General features: G+C 33.5%; 3 protein-coding genes across 8 annotated transcripts; 1 reads left to right on the plus strand and 2 right to left on the minus strand.

Annotated features, from left to right (window-relative positions):
* Window positions 1-2,367: 2,367 nt before the first annotated feature.
* Window positions 2,368-9,064, minus strand: LOC131946733 (UV radiation resistance-associated protein). The gene is made up of 16 exons (XM_059307666.1): window positions 8,889-9,064; window positions 8,026-8,146; window positions 7,851-7,885; window positions 7,442-7,505; window positions 7,140-7,237; window positions 6,403-6,513; window positions 6,035-6,132; window positions 5,842-5,947; window positions 5,604-5,730; window positions 5,173-5,257; window positions 4,930-5,020; window positions 4,721-4,781; window positions 4,446-4,611; window positions 3,842-3,920; window positions 3,640-3,731; window positions 2,368-3,356 (listed from the first exon to the last, which is right to left on the minus strand). Exons 1-16 carry the CDS (start codon window positions 8,946-8,948, stop codon window positions 2,543-2,545), a joined length of 2,208 nt encoding a protein of 735 aa, XP_059163649.1. The 5' UTR covers window positions 8,949-9,064; the 3' UTR covers window positions 2,368-2,542.
* Window positions 9,065-9,345: 281 nt separating this feature from the next.
* LOC131946726 (cyclin-C) lies at window positions 9,346-15,681 on the plus strand. Its single transcript, XM_059307645.1, has 11 exons — window positions 9,346-9,514; window positions 10,261-10,367; window positions 10,939-11,023; window positions 11,305-11,374; window positions 11,593-11,644; window positions 11,771-11,862; window positions 12,100-12,191; window positions 12,346-12,413; window positions 12,773-12,852; window positions 13,017-13,129; window positions 14,654-15,681. Exons 1-11 carry the CDS (start codon window positions 9,483-9,485, stop codon window positions 14,739-14,741), a joined length of 879 nt encoding a protein of 292 aa, XP_059163628.1. The 5' UTR covers window positions 9,346-9,482; the 3' UTR covers window positions 14,742-15,681.
* On the minus strand, window positions 15,670-26,680 carry LOC131946725 (uncharacterized). Of its 6 annotated transcripts, none has more exons than XM_059307640.1 (19): window positions 26,560-26,680; window positions 24,397-24,462; window positions 22,228-23,768; window positions 22,022-22,089; window positions 21,736-21,911; window positions 21,455-21,599; window positions 20,871-21,069; window positions 20,663-20,780; window positions 20,420-20,507; window positions 20,107-20,252; window positions 19,919-19,943; window positions 19,687-19,809; window positions 19,164-19,558; window positions 18,803-18,888; window positions 18,286-18,566; window positions 17,613-18,161; window positions 17,411-17,497; window positions 16,977-17,155; window positions 15,670-16,419 (listed from the first exon to the last, which is right to left on the minus strand). In XM_059307640.1, the coding sequence occupies exons 3-19, from the start codon at window positions 23,709-23,711 to the stop codon at window positions 16,207-16,209; spliced, it is 4,362 nt and encodes a 1,453-aa protein (XP_059163623.1). In that variant the 5' UTR covers window positions 23,712-23,768; window positions 24,397-24,462; window positions 26,560-26,680; the 3' UTR covers window positions 15,670-16,206. The 6 variants fall into 6 exon arrangements, with proteins under 6 accessions (XP_059163623.1, XP_059163624.1, XP_059163625.1 ...); XM_059307641.1 differs by having other exon boundaries at window positions 26,626-26,676; XM_059307642.1 differs by having other exon boundaries at window positions 26,656-26,675.
* Between the last annotated feature and the right edge of the window lie 263 nt (window positions 26,681-26,943).

The following is a 26,943-nucleotide window of genomic DNA, read 5'->3' on the forward strand; positions in this document are numbered from 1 at the left end:
CAACACAAGCACACACCTAGAACACAACCACACACCTAAAACAACCACACACCAATGACTAGAACACAAGCACACACCTAGAACACAAGCACACACCTAGAACACAAGCACACACCTAAAACACAACCACACACCAATGACAAGAACACAAGCACCAATGACTAGTACACAAATACCAATGTCTAGAACACAAGCAAACAGCCAGGTAATGCTGGAGTAGAGTTAGTTTAATAAGCCCTGCTTCATCAGTTCAAGTTATTTAGACAAGCAAGTGGTTTGAAGGTGTCAGACACAACAGTTTCAGATAATTTAACATCAACATGACTTTAAATTTTAAACATGTTAAAATCAATGAGATAGATATTGTGCTTGATATCAGAGTACACATTAGAACAATTGATTCATTAAAATATGATTGGTTAATTTGTGGTGGCTTAACTACCTCAGAGCTAATCCACCAGTATTTTCGCCAGGGATATCAATCAAGTTGTGGCGGTTTGTTTCTGTGATGGCCATACATCAATTCAGTACTGAAGCAGTACTGGCCCAGTCTGAACTAAACCACTACAATACAATCATCAAATAAATAGTTAAACATATTTCAATCACAACTAACTTAGAAAGTCCTTAACTGAGAAAGTCCATAAGAAATATTCCCAGTCTGTTTATTTACTTATTTTTCTATTCCAATCCATCCTTTCTCCAAGTAGCATCTTGCTGTAACTAGAGTCAAGTATACCAGGATACAGTATAGCATACGTGTTTTATCAAATGTTGTTAAAAATTGTTCAAATACAAGTTATGACTGCTTCCAATATCACAAACTAGCTGTAAACTTAAAACATTGTGTGACCACAATCTGGTTACAATCAATTTATTAATAGAGGAATTATACATCAAACAATATTGGAATATGTGTGGTGTGGTTGAATGTGTGTGGGGTGGTTGAATATGTGTGGGGGGGTTGAAATGAATGTGTGGGGTGGTTGAATATGTGGGGTGTGGTTGAATATGTGTGGAATTTAACGATGAGCTGTTGAATATTTGTGGGGTGGGTAATGTCTTTTTAAAAAAATATTGTTATAAATGTGTTTACTGAAAGTTGTTTAGCAGAGAGAATGGTGGTGAGTAGTTTTATCATGTCTTGGTGAGTCAACAGTTTTAGACTATAGACAGTGGCGCAAGGGGGAAAAAAACAGCCATCAGATAACCATAAACTGAATCTATCACCAAATTTTCTTCTATCATAAGCAAGGGTATGAAGCCAACCACTATCACAGAAACAGCAAATAAAACCTAAGTAATTGCAGCCTCTCTGTTGTACATAATTAGACCCAATATTTCATGTTTATGTCAATTGATTTACATAAATAATAAAATATTAGACAATGAGCCCCCCCCCCCCCCCCCCAAAGCTCCCCCTTTAATGGTGTGTCCTGCTATGTGTTCCCACAAGACTGTAGTACAGCCACTTGACTGATGATGAATGAATTGGAATGTAGAGAACTGTGCTGAAAATGTTACAGTTAACAGTTCACATTGGCCTTGGTCATGTAGAGTGTATGTACCAGTACACAGAGCTACACAGCTGCATCAGTAGCAAACAAAATACAAAGAAAAAGTTTAGAGCTTGAATTCATCTGTTACATTCCTTGATAATAAAAATAACCATTTTAGAAAATAACTTAAAAATGTTAAAATCAATGAGATAGATATTGTTTCATATTTTAAGGGCTGTGATACTGTTTAACAATGATATGATTGAAGCACAATAAAAGTAACAAATGTTTTACAATAAAAAAATATTTGTTAAATGTACAATGAATCTATACTTAAAACAATCATTGAATTAAATGTAGGTTTGTTACTGCCTGTTTATGATAGAGAATGGACAATCTATAATACAATGAACTATGAGTTATGAATAAATTAAAGCATGAAATTATTGCACAGAATGTATCTGAAAAAGATGACCTTTTCTTGAAATAAAAACAACTGAGCTATGTTAAGTAACATGACTAACATACCCATTAGCTGTCTATCTTAAAGAAAAGAATTTTTAAAAAATAATCAAATCTGAAAGTTACGACAATTTTAAATCCTTATTTTTCAGTAATTACTTTATCCTACATCAGCCTGTTGTATGACATGTATGGGTACATCATTTAGCCATCACAGGAACTATGTCCAGTCAGTAACATTGACTTCCCTAATGGGTAAAAACTGTATGGCATAGACTGGGGTATTAACATATCTAGTTGAACAAGAAAAAGTTGCTGAATGAGATGAAGATAATTTCTCACTTAAATCCTGAATCAACTTTTATATTTTAAACATACATCCATTTTACTTTTTTGTTTATGATGCAACTTTCAATTTAAGTCACACAGTTCTTGTTACCTTTAGGTTAGACCACACTAAAAGATTTTATAAGGCCATGCTCCTTACATATGTTGTGGATGTACCTCATTGAAAGACTAATATAAGTTAATGTACTGATAGCTTGGTAATATCTGAAATATGAAAGTAAACTGATTTGATCTCAAGGTTTTTCCTGGTGAGAATATAACCCTGTGTCAGTAAGGGGAGAGAACCCATTATCTACTTGTTCTGTGATGGTGGACTGGTGGTGGTCTCCCCCTGACTGGCCACTCTCTAAAACCTGCTTGTCTGCCCCTGCTTGAGAGGCCCCTTGTGCTTTCAAGAGTTTAAAACTCCTGAAATTGTTGTCATTCAGAATGTCTGAAGAAGGAATGGTACCGTTGGTGTTGATGTCACTACCAAAGTTGGCAGACAGGATGTGGCTGTGGTTGAGGGACTCTGCGAGTAAACTGTTGAACTCCTGCACCCCGGGCTGGCTGTTGACTTGGAAAAAGTGGTCGTCAGACGGCTGGAAGAGTTCCTCCGTCTCATCCTCCTCCTCTATCACCCTCCTGCTGTGGTGGCCATCTTTCTTCTTGTCATGCACCTCATGCACCGTGTGTCCATTCTTATGGTGGGAATACTCAGCATAGTCCTTACAGCTGCTCCCCTCCATGTCAGAAGAGTTCTGGTGAGTGAAACCCTGGAATTCTGTGCCGTTGTCCTGACCGTTGTGTGATGTTGAAACAGTCTCAAATGTTCTTTGTTCGATGGTCTCCAAGAATGTGTTTGAATTTTCCATCTCAGAGGGTAATATACCAGATGTTTTTACAGTGGAATCTGAAGCTTCAAGGTCTGAAACAAAATCTTTCCTAGCGTAGCTGGAGGCATCGCTGGATGCCACCTGACTGCGTCTGCTGGTCAGGGACTCACCGACACTTGTGGGCTGAGGGGACTGGAGGGTTTGAGTGTTGCCACGGGGCTCAGAGGAATGGCTGTAGGAGGGAACAGACAAAACAAGTGTTAGACATAAAACCTGGCATCTGATTAATCTCATTGGAACTAGCAATGTGCCAGTTTGTATACAATTGTTAGTATAAAAATTTAATTACACAGCAAAAATATTTTAAGATCAACAAGATAATTTGATTCTTAAATATTTAAAAAAAATTTTTTATTAATTTTCTTCTTCAAATCCAAATAAAAAATGTAATATAATTTGTATTTATTTAAAAACTAGCAAACAAAATATTTGTATCAAAATACCCATCCATTTACCTTCTCACACCAAGTCTTTGCTCAAGTAAAGATTTTAGGTTGGGTAGTGTTTGCCTGAGATCATTTGTCCCTAAACCACAGTAGAAGCGAAGCTAAAAACAATAGAAAACATTTTTACAATGAAGCAAATCCTACAACTATTGCAAGAGATATGATATAATACAGATTGTTGACCGCTGACTTAGTAGGAAACAAAACTTGCCTGACTTATGTTTTTATTTAAAAGAAAAACAGCATAATTGTACTGGAACTTTTCTTTGCCTTTCCCATATAAAGGAAACCTGGGTGAAAAAAAATAGTTCACATAAACAACACTAGCATTGAGTATACACCAACATCAGTAGTAGCTTATATGATCTAAGTTAACATCTAGGCCAACAGTACAAATAAATAATAAAATTTGTAGTATTTTCAGTTTTCAAACCTGGGGGTCCATGGGGCAAGCAGAGTTCACCTGTTTCTGTGACCTCGGCATATGAAGGGATAGTGGGGTCAGCACAATGCCCAGCAAACTTTACTTTCCCTCACGTGAGTTAGGTACCCATCAGAGCTGGGTGAACTCGGGGGGACATTCTACTGAGTTGAACCTAGATTCGAACTTGAGACTTTCAGGTTAGCAGTTTACCGCTAGGCCATGCTGTTTAATTTTTATAGAACTTAATAACTGAGTATATTACTGAAAAACTTTTAAATTAAGATAAAACGTCTCTGAAGCACAATTAGTTGACTAGTATAAGGGAAATACTAGTGTAAAGTATTTTTTTTAACGTGTGTTTTATGGTGTGAGATAAATGATGCCAGCTCACTCTCTGTCCTTCTCTGTAAGTTTACTGTGGATGTGGTCAATGATTGTGGAGCGAGAGCCGCGGTGAACCATGGGGTAGCGCAGTGGCATGTCCATGAAGTGGGACACCATCTGTGTCAGGTGGCAGGTGAAGCCCAGGGCCACAGACAGGCGGATCTCGTCCTGACCTGCAGGAAAACCTGGCACTTAATCTTCTGACATAATAGTTTTTTATTTTAACTTAGGTTGAACAGAGAATTTTAATTTTTCTCTAAAGGTGGAGGAATTGAAATTTACCATGATAGTCTTCAGCATTAGGCAGCCTGACACCATGAATGAAAAAGTTCTGTTTGTCATCCTGTAAAAAATTATTTGCCAAAAGAACTGTAACTTTTCTTTAATCACTGGATGTCAATTATCCAGTAAAACTGTAATTATTCTCTAATCATTGAATGTTAAACAATGATCCCATCAAAACAAACAATTATCTAAACATGCTCCCTTACCTGGGTGATTGGGTAAATATAATGAACCATCTCATTAATAATTTGCTTCCTTCTAAATAAAACTTGCGCATTTTCCTTAACCAGCATTTCCCTACAAACATATTCAAAAAATTTTATAATGTCATTCACAACAGAAATATTTAAATCTTATTTGAATTTGAATGATTTAGACACCAAAACTTATATTCAAGTTAAAACATTTTTAAAATAAACTCTAGTGAAAAACAAATAAGCTTTCAATACCTTGACTGAATGTGCATAGTTCTCTTTTCTTCTGTATCCTTAAGCATCTTCTGAAGTTGAAGTCTTTTTTCTTTTAAATTGTTTGCTATTTTTTAAAAATGTATGTAGGTTATTTGATATCAAAATTAGTGTTACATTTGGAAAATTAATTTCCAAAATGTAAGTCTAGCATAAATAAAAAAAATTATATGCAAATAGTACTCTATATATTTGAATGTAACATGATCATTTGGTGGGCATACATCACTGAAATTTGCAATATAATGCTGTCAATTACCAGGACTTATATTATTTTAAAAATTCAATGTTTTTAAATTGTTGTAACAAAAGCAAATTGTTAAATTATAATTCCAAAGTTTATCAAGCAGCCTATTTACTAAGTGATTCATGACTAGCTCTTCAAACTAACAGCAAAAATACATTCAACTTACATCTACCATTTTGTTGTACTTTATACTTGTCTAACTCTTCTTGTTCACACTGTTTCTGCTGTGTCTGCCACAGAAGTTCTTTACGGAGTTGTCTAACCTTCATTAGCAAAACTTCTCTGTAGGACAGCTGAAATTAAATTAAATTATTTAAATGAAGGGCTTCCATTTAATGAAAAGTAATTAAATTTTAAGACATTTCTACAGCTTAAAAATGTAAAAAGAATTTAATGTCACCCACCTTATCAGAACTTTCATTGGAAGTCAACAGTTTGTCTTCAATGTCTGAATGTATTCTTTTAACAGAAGCTTGGGTCTGCTTGATAGCTCTTTGTACAGTATGTATCCTTTAATTTTAAAAAATGAGTTGAATACTTCAAGGATGAGATTAAGATTTTTAAATAAATATATCACATTTTTTAAATAAAAAGTACCTGGACAAGTAGTTGATGTTATAAGATGGTTTCAGCGAGGACTGATCAACTTTAACCACAGGAGGAAAACTGTCGGTTGGAACCACTTTGTCTAAGATCTAGAGATCAGAAAATACAATCAATTCTTTTTTTTAACTTAAATACTTATTACAGGACAGATAAAACATTTTATTTCTTTATTTGTTTATTATAAAAAAATTAAACTCAGAAGCTCGGAACTTAAAATGGAATACTATATAATAATAAATAAGGTGTTTTCATTTCTGTTATCAACACCTATACATTCCATGAGTTTTTACATGCCAACAAGTGATTGCAAGTGTAATGGTTTATTTTCCAATAAAAATAAATAAGACTTAGAGACACACCCATTGGCTAAGCTGTGGACTGGCCGTGGAAACATCATAGTGTATGAAAATATTATTGAACATTCCAAACAACAAAGTATTAGGTGGATACTTGACCCCAGGGACTTGCAGCTGAAATTTGAAAAAAAAAACTGAGCTGTAAAATATAGTGATGGCTAGCACATTATTTGTATGAGGAACAGTAAAATGTAGTGATGGCTAACAAATGATTTGTATGAGGAACAGTAAAATGTAGTGATAGCTAGCACATTATTTGCATGAGGAACAGTAAAATGTAGTGATGGCTAGCACATTATTTGTATGAGGAACAGTAAAATGTAGTGATGGCTAGCACATTATTTGAATGAGGAACAGTAAAATTTAGTGATTGCTAGCACATTATTTATATGAGGAACAGTAAAATGTAGTGATTGCTAGCACATGATTTGTATGAGGATTGTAGTGATGGCTAGCACATTATTTGTATGAGGAACAAGGAAAAGTGTTTTTTAATATGTTTGTTTTATTTTTATCTCTCTTTTATATTAGCTATTTATTGAATTAACCTGGTCAGGATATGAAGGATCAAATGTCCCACCACAATAACAAAAAAATCCTCAACAGCTTACAGAACTAATTCATGTTACATTACATGAGCTAAATATTTTCTGTAACAGTGTACTGAAATTCTACTCTGGCTACTATCATAAAAAAGCTTTTAACCAAATGTAGTAGGTTTATCTATTAATCAAACATACCTTGGAGGAGAAAAACACCAATCCTGATAAATGAACTTGTGCCATTATAGCTACTTTAGACTTCTGTTCATAAACAAACCAAATCCTTAAAACTAAAACTGTATAAAGAGGTTAAGGACTTTTAATTAGATGTCTTACACTTTCTTCTATGCTGTCACATATAAGTTAAAATATGTAAATTTGTATTTAGGGATGTAACACACTCTGATTCACCTTCTTTATAAATTTTTATTTCATTTTAAACTTAGCCATACTTAGTCAAGTATAAAAACAAAAAGTAACTGCACAGCTACTAAGGATACATTTGGTGGTGCCATCTATTTCTGCATCACAGCGAAGTAAATCAAAACTTTGCCATGTTGGGTTCTGACAAACCAAAAAATAAATATTAAACAGTTGATAATTAGGCCTATATTGAGGAGACAATTGTCAATTACATAATTATAATTTATGCATTTGTCTATCATAAAAAAATTAATATTTTTCATCAAGTGTAAAAGTAAGTCTTTTAACAGTGCATTTGTTTGGGTAAAATGGATAACTAAAACACAGTAGTTGGATATAAAACTGTAAAAGTTAATTCTACTAAAAATGTATGAAGAATATAACTCTTACAGAGCTAATTAAGTTTAAAATGATTAAACAAAATCTCAAAACTATGATAAATGAACAACATTTTATATTTATCATATGATAACGGGTTTCACTTACCAAAGAACCAATTATTTTCTCACTGGTGTAAAAAGCTGAATGAAACAAATAAATAAAACTATCAGTAACAGCTTTAGCAATAAGGGTGGAATAAAATGATAAATCCTTTTACAACATTAAACTCTTTAGATGAATTATTTTTTCTGTAAACAGGTAAATAAAAATAAGTACATACACTTTTCTTTTTCATCTTTATGAAGGGTGAAATAAACTTGCAGTTTATTTAAATTAACATCTTGATCTTGAGGACAGTACAAGTTTCGTACAGCAATACTATGTAAATGCCGCAGCCTTCTCTGGAATATTTTTAACAAAAATTAACAGAATAACTAGAAGATTTACAAAAGTTATGCAATTTAATCATTTTTAAATCAGTTTCAACCTTATTGTTAACAATTAGCGTTTTAGAGTTGACATTAGCAAATATGATATAGCACTCCTTCTTTAAGAAGATTATATTATTGTGGCTTTATCTGACCATAGTATTACAACCCTACCCAAAATTGGGTTATAGTCAAATGGACAATAAAACAATAGCCCCCACTCTACTCCATTCCACCCTAAAATATAAATGACCATTTCTCATGAAAACAAACATGCTCTTTAAAATAGAACTTGCTGCCGTAACTCAATTACCGGATGGATTTACATACCTGCTACTAGATCTACTACTTAGATCTAACTACTGAAGTAATACCAGAGAATGAACATTTCATTGAAATGCAAACAAATGACTTCTGTCAGAGTACTCAGAGTGAGTAGGTTTCTTACTTTCTAGACAATTCCATTTTCTGACATCAGTTTATCTAATACTCCTTTTTAAAATTTGCAACAAGATCTAGCATAGAATGATCTATATTAAGCTCCTGTTATTTATTTTCTCTGTTGGCCTACCCTGCCGGTTCTTTTTTTAGCACTGCCAAGTCTACTGGAAAAGTAAGTATTAAGTAATCAAGTATTATTAAGTTTAAGTAAAGATTAAATCATTAAGAAGTAGTCAGTAGTGGACAGACACTTGTAAAACATGTATTAACAAACCTGATAAGTAGGTAAATTGAATGGGCTTTTAACCTCTGTAGGAAATTCCGCTCCTTGCATTTTAAGTTTTTTTTAAATTTATTTTAAGAAATTACAAACATTTTTAAAACTGTTAGATGTCTGGCATATTGCTGGTGTCAACAACAATACAGGGGCAGATAGACAGGATACCATATTTTGATCACATGACTTCAGTGGTTATTTAAAAAATATACCATACAAATTTAGTGTGTGCTGCTTTTCGTGATTGTATATTATATTGGGGTAAAGTATTTTAATCTTTGTTTTTAAAATGTATTATAATGTTGATTTAGAATGTTAAAAATAATAAATATAAATAAAAATACGATTTAACATCACCAGTTACTACTTGCATAACAAGCATTATTCCGCACAAGCAGCAAGTAAAATTCTAATTTTTAAAGTAAAAAAAATCTATAAATAGAATTGACTCCAGCAGATGAAGTTTTTTTATGGTTAGGGCCTACTTTCTGTTTTACAAGTTACAAAATTTCTAAGTTTTTCACAGAATTTAGAATCCACTAGATTTACTGAAAATAGATCTACACCATATAAATCTAGATCTAGATTAATATGGCTGGTAGCTTTTGGTCAAGCTCACATTAGTAAGTACTGCAACAACTACCGTCCCGGCGTCCCCATAACTCACTCACTGACTCAGTACTCTAGATCTAGAATTGTAGAATCTAGATTCTAGATATACTACTAGTACTAGATCTAGATTTACTACTAGAGATCTAGATCTACTCTAGATCTAGACTCTAGATCTAGTAGTGAGTCAGTCACTGAGTTAATTAATAATTAATCCTGTGCTGTCCTTTTTATTTTTAGTTTTTAATTTTGTTTGGCTGATCGATTTTTATATCTTCAGCATTGTTTATTAGCTTCACAGAACTTCACAGCTTGAACTCTCAGTTGTTCATTTCTGATCCAATTTTTTAATATTCTAGGCCTAATTAATTAAATTAGGTTTTTAGCGCAATTTCCATACTGACAATTGCGATTATTAATTCGTTATTTCTCGATGGATGGATGTGTGTCCGCAGCTTTAAGTCGTATCTCCTCCTCAACGAAGCAATATCGAGGACTAGATCTAGTTCCTGGATTTCCCGGAAAAGCCAAAAAACCTTGAAAAAATGCAGTTTTTGGCCCATATCTCGGCAACCAGACCACTTAGCGACTTGAAACATTTACCAATCGATTCCTGCCATAATTTAGAACAATATTGCCGAAGAGAGTTTTCAAAAATATCCTTTCGTTCGGTCACAAAAAATTAATTAAGGAAATTGCGCTTAAATTGTCACTAGACTTTTTATTAACTTGTTTTGTATTACTTTTTTCATTTTTGCAGCCAACAGTGGATTCTTGACAGACAAGATTTGTGTAGAGAGAGGCATTATGACCTGACAATACTTACAGAAGATGAATATCAAAAGATTATGATGCTTTTTGCAAACTGTAAGTAGTAGGTCTATATATTTACGTAACACCATACAAATAAGGCCGATGCTAGCCGGAAAAAGATATGCATGCGCAATGGAGAGAAACCATGGCTTGCCTTCACGGTGATGTTTTCGATGGTACTGCGCATGCGTGTGTTTACAACCGCAGAATTCTAGCCCTAACCCTAATCCCATCCCTAACTCTAATCCTAACCCTATCCGCTAACCCTAAAAATAACCCTAAACCCTAGGTCACTGCGCATGCGCAGAACTATCTTTTGCTGACTAGGTGGAGATGTCGGGCGAAAAATCTTTTTCCGAGTAGTCATTTCATACAATTAATTTATAATCACTGGGAGTGTGCCTGAAGATATAGCACTTAACTTTAAATGAAATAAATAAGCCAATGCTATCTGTTTGTTTTTAATTTAAACAAATGTGGATATTGTCATTAGGTAAAATAACAATGTATAATCTATTGCTGTTTGATCTTATCAATAACACCTAATTGTTTTTATTGTATCTTTTTCTCAAGCTAATATACCATTGTTAGATCTATATTATGTTATTTTCTATTTCACTTGAAGTCATTCAAGCTCTTGGAGAGCAGCTAAAGTTCAGGCAGCAAGTTATTGCCACTGCTACTGTTTATTTCAAGAGGTTTTATGCCAGGTAATCAACTTTGTAGTACTTTTTGCTTTCTCTTTAAAATTATAGCTTTAATGTCATTTGAAAAAAAATCTATTTATGCATGTCTGTTGGTATTTACATATATCAAAACAAGAAAAAAATTCTGACATAGAAAAACAAAATTTTATTACAATGTTTCAGCTGTCAATTTAATTTTCATTCTTGCAGCTTTAATCCTAATAACTGAATACACAGTGGAACTTAAAGGTTATTAGACTGTGTTTTGTATTTTTTATCAAATTTCTTTTAATAAATAATTTCAGAAATTCACTTAAGTGTATAGATCCTTGGCTGATGGCACCAACTTGTGCATTTTTAGCTTCTAAAGTAGAAGTAAGTATTGTGAAATACTTTTGAAGATTTAGTTTACATCTAAGATTGTACAGCCAATAAATAATTTTCTTAAACATGAAATAATAATACAAATGTAGTTTGTGTTCATTGTCTTTGACACCTGGTTGTTTTGTTGGGTTTTTTTTTAAATATTCTAAAAATGTTTTCAAATTTCTACATTTATCCTTTTAAATTGAATTGTTATGTTTTTTTTTTAGGAATTCGGTGTTATATCAAATAGTAGGCTTATGACAACCTGCCAAAATATTGGTAAGTCAAACATACTCATTCTGCTTAACTAACATGAAAGTTAAACAGCAATTTGCTGGAATAAGGCATAATAGTTATCATTATTTAAAAAGTATTTAATGTAATTAACAATGTATTTAATTTCAGTAAAAAATAAATTTAGTCATGCTTACAATGGAGAATACCCATACAGAACACAGCATGTTTTAGAGTGTGAATTTTACCTGCTTGAGATGATGGTAACAACTTTTTTATGTTTTCATTACAATATTTGTTATAAAAATGTAATCAACCAAGAAGTTGTGTAAGTAAACTTAACCTTTTGTTCCTGGCAATCCTGTTTCTGTGACCTTGAGTTATAAAGGAACAATCTGAACATTGTGGTCAGCACTGATCAGAGCTGGGTAGACTCTGTGGTATTATACAAACTTGAGTAGTGTAGTATTCTGTTAATCTCATGTTTCAAATGCTTCTAGGATTGTTGCTTGATAATGTACCACCCTTACAGACCTCTTGTAAAATTTTGTGCTGATCTGAATTGTGAAGCGGATTTATTACCTGTTGCATGGTAGGTGCTGTTTTAAAAATTCAATTTTCTTCTGTAACTTTTATATTGTGTGGTTGTGCTAGCAGTTAATTTACATTCTACCTAAGCTGTCATCTTCTCCATTTTACTGTTGGTTAAATATACTAGATGCTAATTGTCTGTTTTATATATTTAGGAAAATGGTAAATGATTGTTTACGGACAGATGCACCATTGTTGTATCCACCATATCTTATTGCACTTTGTAAGTAAGAGGATTTTAGGAAATTTAAATAATTAATCACAACGCAGTGAAAAACTTTGAGCTATTTTAATTAATTTTTTTTTTTGGGTAGTTATTTATTTCTTTAATTTGAAAATTTTAATTTACTACTTTTGATTATATTTTATAAGATACATGTTTTTATTATTTTTAAATTATTGTAACTGTCAAAATCTTTAAAATATCTCATTTTGCTAGTGAAACAAACTTGATACATGTTTTGAATGCCTAAAAATGTCTTTGTTTTTACTTTACATATAATAGTGATAGTTGTAAATAAATCTTATATACTCAACTTGAATTCAAATAACAGTCTGTTTTGTTTTGTTTCTATAAACCAGCTTGTCTTCATTTAGCCAGCATTATTAAACAAAAAGACATCAAACAATGGTGTGCTGAACTGAATGTAGATAATGATAAGGTAAGAAATATGTCTATAGCAAAGGTTTTGAATCGCCTGAGAATAATAAATCCTGAAACAAAACTTGTTTAAATCAGTTCCAAAATAATAAAATGATTTAAGTGACCTATTGCCTTCAAATATTAAAATATATTAAAAGATTAAACATGAGTGAACATTTCCAGTGTATGGAGGTAACACGCATGATGGTATCTTTATATGAGCTGTGGAAGACATATGATGAGAAGAAAGAAATACAAGCTATACTAGCAAAAATGCCTAAACCAAGTCCTTCAAGGTAACTTGATGTGTACTAGTCTATTGAGTGTAACAGCTGCTTTCTCTATGTGAACTGAGTTTTGTTTTTAATAAATATCTGTGATGACTGGGGTGCTTTTTGTGTTTTTATTTTCTTTCTATTTGAAGTGTTCCATGTTGGGTTAACTAGTTTTTATTTTAAACTGAGTGTTGGTGTTTCTATAACTAGGATAAGTTTTATACCTATTCTTAGTAATTGACTTCATTGAACAGATGGTAGGGACAGGTCTCGCTTTAAAAAAAAATGCTGAAATTTTAAAAACAAATGGGAAAAATTATCTTAAAACTGTTAGCTCTTACGAACAGTGGCATAAGACATGGATTTCATATTTTCCAATACTATGAGCTAATTTTTAACATATATTAATTAAAAATATAATTTGATAAGATTAACAGCAGAAGAGTTTTTATGGAATTTTGCAGTTGATTTATTATGAGATAAGTGATTCAAATAAAACGTTTATTTAAAAAAATAATTTAAATGCTCTTCAAAACTAAACAAATGAATTAAAGTTTAGATCTGAGGTATGAGCCACAAGTGGTTTGTATTGTTTTACTATTCGTGTTTCTATAAAATGCTAGCTCAGTCTGTCGAAAATGACAAGTTAGTACATTGCCTGCCTTCTTTGGTTTGAAGTTGTGTACTTGATACTATAAATGTGTATTTAGTTTTGTGATCACTTCCATAAATGATGTCATGTGGAGGAAGGAGTGGTAGAATGTTGTAACAATTAAAAGGATAGCCTGAATTTTTATACATAGAGAATAAAAACAACCAATGCAATATTCAAGACCACAACACAGTATCGAAGTATATTATTTATATAAACTTTGCCAGTGGACCGTTATATTACATTTAGCATTTTAATCAAGCAAACTGATCAATAGACACTTATCCTGTTAGATTTCTGCTCTACTTTCAATTGTCAACGGTGATAGCAAACTAATAAAAACGATCATGTGATGGAGAGCTGGGGTTTAGCTAGTATTGTGGAAATAGAAAAAACAAAATCACTTAGAAGATTTAAGTGACATCATTAAAAGAATTCCCCTCTGGCACTTGTGTTATCTTGTTTATTTCTGCTGGATTTTAAACAGTTCTCGAGATTTGAATCAATTGTACACACATCTTTTTTATTTACCCATCACACTTTTGAGAAATGTCATTTTTACTCACATCTTCAAACCATGACATCATTCTGACTGCATGAGTATGTATGATGTATATGAAATGATTTTTCAAATAATTTGCCAGTTAAGTAAAGGTTCAGTTAAAAAGTATTTTTCACTCTTCTGAAAAGTTTGACAAGAGCGTAAGCAACTCCTTGCTATTGTTGTCTGAATGCTTTAAATCAGTCACTGCTATTTGTGAGCAGTATTGACATCAAGTGCACTTGACCATAAAAGAGCTGACACATTCTAGATAATGGTGATGCAAATTGTCAATTCACTATCCTATTTAATTTGATTTTCAAGTTTTATGAATGAAAAAAATGTCTTTCAGACCCCCTTCAGAGGCACCAAACCTGCAAGATGGTAGCTCACAGCAACAGCAAAATCAGCAACAACAAATGTCTTCAGGGGTTTCTTGATTTAAGCAGTTTCCATTCTCAAACAATTGTTAATACTGTATATAGCTTTATTATACTGTACCTTGACTGTATTATAAATAATCGTGTAAATTCTTATATTAGTGAGATTTATGACTGCCATAGTTAATTGTAGTTTTCTGTCAAGGAATAATTGTGTGTACATTATGCTCTACTTTATTAAAATCTGATCCCTGGTTTTTTGAGGCTGTAAAATATAATTTATGTTTAAAAGCTAAAGCAGCTGTATTAAATATTTATCCATCATTTGACAAAATGAGTTCATTAATCATACTGTAATTTTTTTACATTATATATCTTTTTACCATTTAACACTACCTTTCAAAACTTGGTAGAAGTAGAAGTATTTTAAAATTGACTTAATCAACTCAATGAATGTTTTTGTTTTCAAATATAACTGACTTTTAAAGAATGTTTATAAATTGCAAGCAATTATTGTTGATTAATCTATACTCAAATAATAATTAAATGTATATCCTGAATAGATTTGCAATTAATTAGTGTGAAATCTCTGGCTTAGATAAGACTATTTTTATGTCATAATACCTTATCAAAAATGTATTTTAGTATTAGCATTAGAACTCAAAAAAGAAATTATCTTTTTATGTTATGTTTTAAGCAAATGATTTATATATTATGGAATGTATGAGTTGGGCTTTCTGTTGTACTCAATGCATTTAAAATCAAAAGATGTATTCAAAATAATTCATTTTTCTGGTGTGTTACATGATTATATTCTTCTAGTTTTCTGGTTAGAATACAGTATCGATCAATATAGGCATTTTAAAAACATAATTGCTTTAACTTAGACTACTTAGAGAGAAAAATGTATTATGATGCTAACTAATATAAGCCACACTGATGACATAAGGCAGCTCACTGTTAAAAAAAGAAAAATAACTTCTGTATTGTGATTTCATCAATAAATTTAATACAAACAGTTGTTAAACAAAAAAAACAACTAAAAAAGATCTTTTACAATTATTTGAACATTCAAAGATAACAGTTTTAAAGTCTTTGGTCAGTTTCTGTTTAAGTGTCAATACATTTTTTTCTGCACTGCTTCTAATTTCAAGTTTATTTATTCCTATTATAAAAGTCACATCTTGATAAAGGGGATTTACACAGGAAGTCACCTGCTTTTCAAATAAACAGCTCAACTGTAGGTATTGATCAATGAATATAAATGGTATCACAGATAAAAATTATGTATTCTAAAAATAATTTAATATATTATAAAAATAGGGTTAAAAATCACATTAAATAAAATATGGAAATTTTTAAAAGACTCAACGGTTAAATAGTGTGAAACTGTTTCAAAACAAGCACAGTATCACCTATCAGATCTAAAACCATTTTGTTACAATTTAAAACTACCTGCAGATCATTTTTTTTTTAAATAAATGAGTATTTTTACATGTTTTTGTAGGTTATACAATTTATTATGCTACTGAACTTGCTGCCGCAGTAAATGTGCAAAATCATTGGCATCTAGAGTTATTCTTTCACCAACTACTCTCATGTCAGTGCCATCTAGTGCTATTATATCACTGGCTCTTCTCAGGTGAGACTGGGCTTCATGTGAGGCTGCCAGTTGATACAGAACGCCATCAATTTCAAACTGACCTGCAATACTCAACAACTCCTGGCTCCTGCTCCCCTGTAATCAGAGTTAACAGGTTATATGATAGACACACAGGGGAATAGTTGTAATATATCTTGTAATTATTGTAAGAGGGTTAACAGTTTATAAGATACTAATAGACCTGTTGCATGCACATTGGTCCGATCAAGTTCTAGTGAAGCAACAACTAAGCATTTCATCAATGTGTGACCTTCAGCTTCAGCAACGATTCTGGGCGGTGTAAGGGCACTCTTGGAGCCACCATTTACACAACCACAAGGGCGTTAGAGTGAGCCACAGGGGCGCTGGCGGATGCATCTGGTGCACTTAGAAATCATATACACATCAAGGGGAGGCAAATCAGACTTAGGTCATGGGGGGGGGGGGTCAAATCTGTTAATATTGCAGAATGCCATGGTGGACATATAATCTGACAGAGGCGTCCACAGTTTTGTGACAGAATCAATCACAAGCTGTGCTTTTAAAGCTGGAGGTGTGTTTGCCACCTAACTTTACTGAATGACCAAAAAGTAGAAATGTTAAGTTCTGAAAACTAACTCATTTCTGGAATTAATTAATTAAACTTAAATTACCTGCCCTCTCCCATTGGCCATATCATCCATAGTGACATCAGCAACAACATCAGCTCCTACTGCTATGCTATCATTGGATAAAGTCTCTAGGTAATCTACACCATGAAGATTGAAATCTTCACCTGTCTCACTTAAAAGCTGCACATCTTCCATAGATGAACAATTGCCAAACATTTCACCTTTAGTCAGAAGAAAATGACATTCTTTAAAACTTTTCAATGTTGTAAATAAACTTAAGAGGAAGATTATTGAGAAAAGTCTGAATTCCTAAATAAGTGTATGATATGCAAATAGAAATGTAAGTTGTAATTACTTTTATTTTTAATAACTTTTTAAAAGCAATACTTAAGTATAATTCTAAATGTTGAGATATTGCAATACATTGCCCTGACATTGCACCAAACAAACTAAAACATAACACAAAAACAGCTCACCTGTATTGACAACTTGATTTCTCTCATTCAAATAAACTATAGTTTCTGCTTCCCTGTCTTCCAGTTCTTGAAGGTACCTTCCAGCCTCTATGAGATCATTAAAGATTAAACTTAGACATTTTTTTAAAATTTGCAACTCCACATTTTATAAAAAATATTTAGGATGCTGCATTGTTTCTACCAACCTGAAAAAAAATCTTACCCTGAGTTTCAAGAATGTCTTGCTGGTCAATCAAATGCTGCCTGACCAGTCTCCTGCTGTGGCCCCTCCCACTATAGTCATCCTCATCATTTGAGTACATGCCATCCTCAGCATCCTCCAGCACCACACCCACTGAGTCCTGGTCCTCGTAGTGTCTGTGTATGTAAGCCACATCATCACCACTGTGGACTTCCATCCCATGAGCACCTGACATGTGCATCTTCATGACAATGTCACTGACAAATGACTGCATACACATGTGACACTGAGCAGGGAGCAAATGTTCTCTGTGGGAGTTGATGACGTGGACAGCCAGGTCATATGTGCGCATGAAGGACACACTGCAGAATGGACAGCAGTACGTGGTGCTGTTTGCACTGTGTAAGCTGTTCTTCATGATGTGAGGCGCCAGCAAGTGGACTTTCCTGGCATGTTCTGACAACAAACGACTTGAAGGAAAACTGCTTTGACATTCTGGACAGATATGAGCTTCAGTTTGTAGATGTTGGCTTCTTACATGGTTATACATTGGATGTAGACTCTGATAGCCTGTAACAAGCGTTAGAAATTTACAACAGGAAAACTTTTTTTTTATGTACATTTAATGTAACAATTTTTTCTAATAAAACTAGAGATGCTTTGAGTTTTAATTATTGAATGAAATTAAACTGACCTGCTCCACAAAATGGACAATGGACTGGCACTGCCCCATTGTGAAGAGTGACTCTATGTACAGATGCCAACTCCATGTTAGGCAGCCATGCTGGGCAGAATGGGCATTTGAGTTCACCTTCCAGTGTCTGCTCGTGTGCTTTTTTTAGGTGTTTGTGTAAAGCAGGGCCTGACTCAAAAACTTTGTCACACAAACGGCAAATGTTATACTGGTTAAGTTCAGGGTGAACTTTCAAAGTGTGACTCAGTAACGATGCTCTGTCACTGAACACAATATTACACCTAAAAATAAAAGGTTAACATTGTTCAGTTGCAATAATTTAAAGATAACTCAGAATGGAAATTATTTTCCACTTTCAGATTAATTAATGTTTTTTTTTCTTCTACCACTTTAAATGGACATATTTCAAATGGAAAAAAACAGCAATTCTAAATCTATGTTCTTACATTAAAGTAAAGAGTTATATTTATAACCACCAATGTACAAACTGGTAAGATATTCAACCATGAGACAGTACCTGCTACAAGATAATAAAGATCTCTCTCCTCTAATCAGCTGATGATGGGGTGTCAACAGGCTGACTAGGCTTCTACGTGGATGGGCCTTAGATCAAAAGAGGCAGAAGTTAATATTTGGATATGAGACAAGTGAATACAAAACATAAATTCCTACAAGTATTTTAAAATGATAAACACAGTTTAAACACTGGTTAAATATTGCCTTATTTTTTTTTAAGGTAAAGTGGAAAACTAATTTAAAATGGTTAAAAGTTGAATTAATCATCATGTTATTATTTTTAAGCAAAGAAAAGAGTGTTCTTAACTTTTTTAAATTGAAATTTAAAGGTTTATAAAAATTTAAAGAAAAAATAAAAATACATTGTGAGAAAGATCCATGTGAAGTTCCAGCTCATGTTTATCCAAAAATTCAGAATGACAAAACCTGCAGGTTTCCACATAATGTTCAATCCCATGCTGTAGATGCAAATGGCGCCTAAGCTTAGGTGGTGTGGCAAAGTAGATGGGGGGATCACAGCACACAGGACAAGCCAAGCGGCTTCTGGCTCGTAACTCCTCTAAATAAACTGTATCCCTGGATTCACAGGTACTGTGGTGAGATCTCACATGTGTGAAGAGGACGTAGTCACTGGGAAAGAGGCGAAGGCACACTCGACAACATGGAAGACCTGGGCGAGGTCCTGCATCCACTGCCGCTTCATTCTCAATGGGAACAGAATAATCATTTGCTTCTGAGTCAGATGGGACATCTGTAACTAGTAAAAATAAGATCAAAAGAACCATAAAATTTGCAAATAGAAAATTGTTTCCCCCCCCCCCCCCCCCCCCCCCCCAAATTTTGGACATTAGCCATAATTCTTTTAATATATTCCTCATTTCTTACCATTAATTTCAATCTCTTCTTTCACATCTATTGTATCACAGTCTATATTTATTGTGGCATTGAAATGTAAAAATTTGAAAGGCTGATTTTCTAATCTATTTTCTTTCACTTCATCTCCCATACCTAGAAAAAAATGAAATACAGATCAACTGTAATACATTTATTTAAAAATAATTATGTAATGACATTATTTATTTAAGAATAAACATATTTTTTCTAATAAGCCTCTCACCTAGTGATATATGACTGCTTGGCTCCTGAAAGGTAAGTATGATTGCTTTAACTGTCATTTTATCAATTACATGTACAATTAAAATACACATAGTTGTTCTAGCTCTTAAAATGCAGTCAGATAGATGTTAAAATTACTTTTTTTATTTAACTGCTAATAGGCAAGAAATGAACTGGATGAAAACTTACTTCCACTATTTGAATATTTCTAGATCGAGTTCTAGGTATGAGTTCTGTACCTCCAGGGGGAATAAGCACTTCCATGACAACATCACCCATGGCTGAGAGGGGAAACATCACAGGGTTATAATCTCCAGTCTGGCGAGACTTCATAACTGTTTTAAAAATAATGTACAGCACAGCAATAAAACAATTTTAAATCTTTTCAATGATTCAAATTAGAAAAAAAATTTTTATAGAAACTTTTAAAGAAACAATGAAACAAAGAATTTTTTTTTTATAATTAGTAATACTTTGTATTATATATAAATGTTTTAGATACCCATTTCTTCTCTTTTAACCATCATTTCTGCTCTCTGAAGTGCAGGTGTCATGATCTGGCTCAGATTGTACACAATAGGCATCCCATCCTTGAGATAAATGTGTACACATCTCAAAGTTTCATCTATATGAACCAGTAATAAATTCTTTATCTCATTCACTAAATATATCAAGCTGTTGAATACACAGCTTGACTAGTCTAATTCAGCTATTTTTGGTGTTGCAAAAATTGAACATAAATTACCTCATTGCAATGCATAGGAGCTTGTGAAGGGTTAGCAAGATTTTTGACACGCCTTAGCATATTATCTCCCTTGATTGTGACAACAACATTATCTTCTCCTTCAGTGATGTCTTCCACTCTATTTATTAAATGATACATGACAAAAAATGTAGCTCAGCTATTGCAAGTCTCAAACTTTAAGGAACAGAATATAGCTTTTACTATTTACCTAGCATCAATGAACCTAGCATTGGCACTATGTTTGGCAACAGCTTTACAGTAGCGCCGTACGTTGTCTCTAAGTTCTAGTGGTGTCATGTAGTCATGATCATGTAGGACAACAGCTGGGTCTCCATGCTCAACATTTTTGTCAGCAACCATTTTCTCCACAGGTCTAAAACATCTTGTTTCTTTATTAATTCTGAAATCTAAAAATTTTATTCTAATAAAGGTATTATCATTCAACTGAAAGTATTTTTTAAACAAGTTCCAAATTATCTAAATTATTTTAAGAATATTCCAATGTAATTTTTTTAAATAAACATTTTCAATGCAATAAAATCTTTAGACAAATAAAGATTTTGTTTCAAATCTTAATACTGAAATTCTAAAAACTTAAATTCTTTGCTCAGTTAATAACATGCAATTTTAGTATATCAAAGATTTAAACACTTCTAATAAAGGAAGCTTTTTAAAAAGTATCTGTATATAAATGTGACATTTAAAAAGTATCGGAATATAAATGCAACAATAAGAAAGTATCTGAATATGAAATAATCTCAATATGAATCTGATATTTTTCTTAACATTTACCTCTAGGTGGAGTACTGCTCGGTGAGTGTATTTTTCTTCTCAATATCATGGTTGGGCCTTTCTTGCGTTGTTCAGGTGAAACCAGCACAAGACGAGGTTTAGGTTCAAAAACCATACAGAAGGGACCAACTATGATTAAGCTTGTCTGTAATTTGTAAGATTAATAATAAGGAGTTTTTTTATTATAGATTAAGTTCTAATAATATGGTCATAAGATTGTCATTATAATTAATTCAAAATAATGAATATTACTTTTCAGTAAGAGTGAAGTAGACACAAACCTTTCCATCTTGATGAAAAGTTGATTGTGGAATAAAAAACTGGTCTCTTTTAACATCCCCAATCTCTGGAGAACTTGATGGTAACAAACTTATTAGTTCATAGTCTCTTTCCAGAGAAGATATTGATGGAAGTGTTATGGTGGTGGGTGGTGCCTTCAAATTACTTTTAGATGGGACTTAAATGGAAAATAGAACTTGTTACTAATGAAATGAAACAGATATTTTAGATTAATGATGAATGAAATTGTTTTCAGACTGTTTTTAAACTGAAAAAAAAAGTATTCACCAGGCTGTTTAGAACCATCATCTCCAGATCCTCTAATTGTATCAGTACTATTTGGTTGCATTGTAATTCTAAAAAAAAGGACAGTAAGTTATTAGTTTTAAAATAATACAGTTTGTATCTTTAAAATATGTATTCCAAAACAAAATCCCTGGCTCATGACTGTGAGACAAATTATCTTATTGCAAATGTTTTTAAAATGGTCTTACTCAGGACTGTCAGTTGTGGTTTTGACTAACAGACAATTTTCTTGATCACTTCTTTCTTTATGACCTTCTATTTTGTTGGTATCTGAACTTGACCACAGAGATGTAAGGGGCTGTGTTGACTTTACTGTATCACTATTAAGCTCAATTATTTTTTGTCCACCATCTTTATCGACAATACCTAGCCTAAAATTTTCAAATTTCTGACGGTTCTGTGCTAGGTTTGCATCAGGCAAAAGACTTTTAGGAAATTTTACAGGAAATCCTCTGTTAGCTGCATTGCTTTTTTTCTTTGTAGGATTGGTCTTTTTTTTTATCTGAGAGACTTTGGCTTTTTTTGGAATGGTGCTATCTTTCTTTTCCTCACCAACAACATGAATTTTTCTAGGCCTACCCCTTAAGCGCTTCTCAGTAATCACTTTTTCTGTGTGTGCCCCAAGCTGCTTAACAACATTTGCTTTAACTTGTTCAACTTTTTGGGGTAACAGATCCTGAAAACTTTTTTGATCCACTTTCCACTGGTCCCTCATATAATTGATCAAATACTCATATTTCTTTTTCTCTCGAACTCTTAACTTTTCTTTGAGTTTCTCCACACACTGATCTATATCTTCTTTTTCTGCATCATCATCTTCCAAAAGTTTAACTTCTTTTAAATTAGATTCAATAGTTTTCTCTCCATCTTCTAATTTCTTCATCAATTTATCATATCTTCTTTTTTTGCCATGCCTGTTTAAATCAACAGCTGCCAATAAATCATTTGGACTTGAATCTTCTCCAGAAGAGCCCTGCATTTTCAAAGCTACTTTTTTATTTACATCACGAAATATATAAACTTGTTGGAAAGCTGCTTCAGTTTTGAGTTCAGAATTCAAAAGAATGTGGGTAGATTCTCTTGACTTCTCCTCACATGCTGCAGATTTTAACTGATTAGAGTCAGTTTTTATTTCAGGTTCAACACAAAGTTCTTCATTAGTACTTGTTTGATTGTTTAATCTCTCGGTAACAGCAGTAGATTCAAGTGATAGATCTCGGTTTTCTATATCATTGTTACTTTGAAAAACATAAATTTTTGTATCTTTTTTCAAATTTTTATTTTTTTGTTTTATAATCTTTTTTAATTTTTTCTTTAATCTCTGTGTCTTTGATACAGGCTTTGGTGAATTTTTGCAATGACACATGGGCTTTTTATTATTTTCTTGATCTGATTCTAAATTTTCTTGACCCTCACCAACACTTGCATATATAGCAGTCTCAGAAATGTTTACTACTGGCTTCAACTCTAAGCAATTAAGAAATAATTTGGAATCATTATCTTTTTCAATTTCATCCTTGATCTCAGTATGTTCATCAATGTCACAGTTGTTGCTTTGCTTAGAACTTTCTGAAACTGTTTTTACTAATTTATCTTTTCTTTTCTTAGCAAGACGCGCTGAGAATTTTCTTGTACTTGATTCCATAAATCCTTTTTCGGTTACTTGCAGCATTGTATTGTGATTTTTCTTACATCCATTTATTAGAATCCGTGGTTAACTTGACATCATCTGGTAAATACAAATGGATATATATTAATAATATTTTGAAATTATGGCAGGTTAGCAATGCATTTGTTAAAAAAAATTCTAGATCTAGATTTATTGATTTAATCTTGCTTACACTATTATTTATTATTGTTAAAATTCCATATTTTAATTATAAATTATTAAGTCATTAATATTTAGGACTAGACTGACTGATCTATAGATTTACTAGACTAACTGATCTATTCTAGATCAGAGATCTACTATTAATCTATAATTATAGTTTCGCTGTCTGTGTATCTATCTCATCTGTGTATGTTTGTATCTATCTGTTGGGAATGCTTTTACTATATAGAAAAACACAAGCAGAATAAAAACATGCATATTAATACGAAGAATTAAATGTGACGTCACATGGAACATATAGTAGGAAAAATCCTAAAGCCAGGAAAGTACACAAAATAATATGATGTCACTGATTTTCGAGTAAACAATGAATTAAAAAAACAATTTTGTCTAATTTTAAAAGTGGTTTGCGTGAAGAGTGTCTTTCATGCATCTCTTCGAGTAGGGGCAAAGCCCCCACACCCCCCCCCCCCCCCCAAAAAAAAAGAAACGAAATATAATTTATATAGAAAATATATACTTTTACCAGTGTTGGCTTCCCCCGCCCGGGAGAATTTTATTCCATTCAAGTGCCCCACCATTGGAAGAAAGTCTGAAACAAACACTGTCTTAGTGAGTGAGGTTTATTGGCCAAAAGTAGTAAACGGGTCTATATTATATTAGTAGGCTCTACTTTTAGTCTGTATGATCTACAAATGCAACCAGTGTTTCTTTTAGAAACGCTAGAAATTTTTTGGGGGCGGTGGTGGTGGACTCAATTTTCTGGAGAGAGGGCGGGCACTGGTAAAAGTATATTTTCTATATAAATTCTATTTTGTTGAATGGGACGGTAGACGTGGTTTGGGGTAAGGGAGAGAAGCCCCCTCCCCCCACCCCCACATAGAGTCACCTGAAAGAAACTCGAAATGCGACTTTTGTCATGTTTGAGCTTAGGTGCAAGGTTTAAGGGTATGGCTACAACTGCATTCAGTGCAGAAACTACGTGTAAATCAAGCTTAAATTAAATCAGATTAAAATGCCAATTCTGGATAAAAATACATTTTCAATGTAATTTTTCATTGCCGATTGAATTTGAAATGGTGATTTTGGTTTTGAGAAAAGAGACAACACTATCAACTATCAACCTAGCGCCCCTGTGTGTTGTATCTCTCCCTAAATCTAAAACTGGCCATTTATCTGGTAATTAGTATTTTAGTAATTAATAATAGGCTAATAACTAGGCCTAATAAATAAGTAATATTATTATAACGAGAAAAATGGCCCGTTGAGGAAGGGTACAACGGGCGCTAGGCTGATAGTGCTGTCTCTTTTCTCTAAACTAAAACCAACCCACCCCCCCACACACCACCCCCACCCCCACACACCACCCCCACCCCCCCACCACCCCCACCCCCACCCCTCACCCCCACACACCACCCCCTCCACACACCGCCCCCCACCCCCCACCCCCCCCCCAAAAAAAAACAACATGTCTACCGTCCCATTCAACGAAATATAATTATATACTTTTTCCAGTGTCCGCCCCCTCCCAGAAAATTCTATCCCCGCCCCCAAAAATTTCAAGTACCCCCACCCCTCTCCGGGGAGGAAAAAGTCTGAAAGAAACACTGAAACCAACCCACCCCCCCCCCCACCCCCCACACCCCCCCACCCCCCCACACACCACCCCCCACCCCCACCACCCCCCACCCCCAAAAAAAACATGTCTACCGTCCCATTCAACGAAATATAATTATATACTTTTTCCAGTGTCCGCCCCCTCCCAGAAAATTCTACCCCCGCCCCCGAAAATTTCAAGTACCCCCACCCCTCTCCGGGGAGGAAAAAGTCTGAAAGAAACACTGAAACCAACCCACCCCCCCACACCCCCCCCCCCACCCACACACACCACCCCCCCACACACACTCCCCCCCCCAACCCCTCCACCCCCCCCCCCCCCCAAAAAAAAATCATGTCTACCGTCCCATTGCAAGAAAACCACTTTTTAGATTAGACACATTAATTAGGCGGTAATTTTATTATAGAGTATCGATGAGGAAATTTCTTTTGAGTTGGGGAGGGGCTCAGACGTTCTTACGCGGGGGGTGGGGCTTCGCCCCTACCCGAAGAATTGTATGCAAGAAACTCTTCACGCAAACCACTTAGATTAGACAACATTTCCTCTTTATTCAATATTTACGCCAGAATCAATGACGTCATTATATTACTGTGAGATTATTTTCTACTCTGTGCGCTAAATGTGTCGACGTCATACTTCGTTTTTCGAATTACTATGCATGTTTTTAAATTGCTTGTCTTTTCTCTAGAGCGTTCTTGTCAGACAGATAGATAGATAGATAGATAGATAGATAGATAGATAGATAGATAGACAGACAGCGAAACTATTAGTATTAATATTATTGTTATAATAATAGACAAATAATTATATTTAATATTTTTAGTCTTTAGTATTAGTCATTAGACTATTATTTATTAGAATCTCTATTGAACGTAGATCTAGATCTAGACTAGTAGTAGTAGATCTAGACTCTAGATTTAGACGCACTAGACTGTCGGTAGTGTAGACTGTAGGGTAGGAGTAGGAGGGGAGAAGAGCAGAACTTTACTTTAAAATTTCAAAGATGATTCTAAACTTTGAAGAGAAAATTTTAAGGAGGACAGAGAATAAAAGTAAAGAAGTACTGATCACCCTGAAGTTTTTTCGGTATATCTTTCTCGACTAGTCTAGATCTAGATTATTTGGTCTTGTGTTTACAAGTAGCGTAGTTGATTACGCAAATGTTACATCTTTTTCCTTGTTAACCGTCAAACCTCGTAGTGGAAATCGGGAATTTCCATTATATTAATAGACAATGATTCCGTAAAGGAAATTTTCTTTAGAAGCCAAATCCACATCATAACATTGCAGATAAAATATTTCTTTAATCTATGTTCCAGTTTTAAAATTATCAAAATTAAAATAAGAAAATTATGTCCAATCTTTTCCAGATATACCCCACCATTAATGCAAAAAGTGCACGGGCAAAAAGTTAAGCCCCACCACTTTTTGCAACGCTAACTTGGACGACTGTCT

The sequence above is a fragment of the Physella acuta genome, unplaced genomic scaffold, assembly GCF_028476545.2.
Source record: "Physella acuta isolate Inbredline_101_S28 unplaced genomic scaffold, ASM2847654v3 ptg000569l, whole genome shotgun sequence".
Taxonomy (NCBI): Eukaryota; Metazoa; Mollusca; class Gastropoda; family Physidae; genus Physella; species Physella acuta.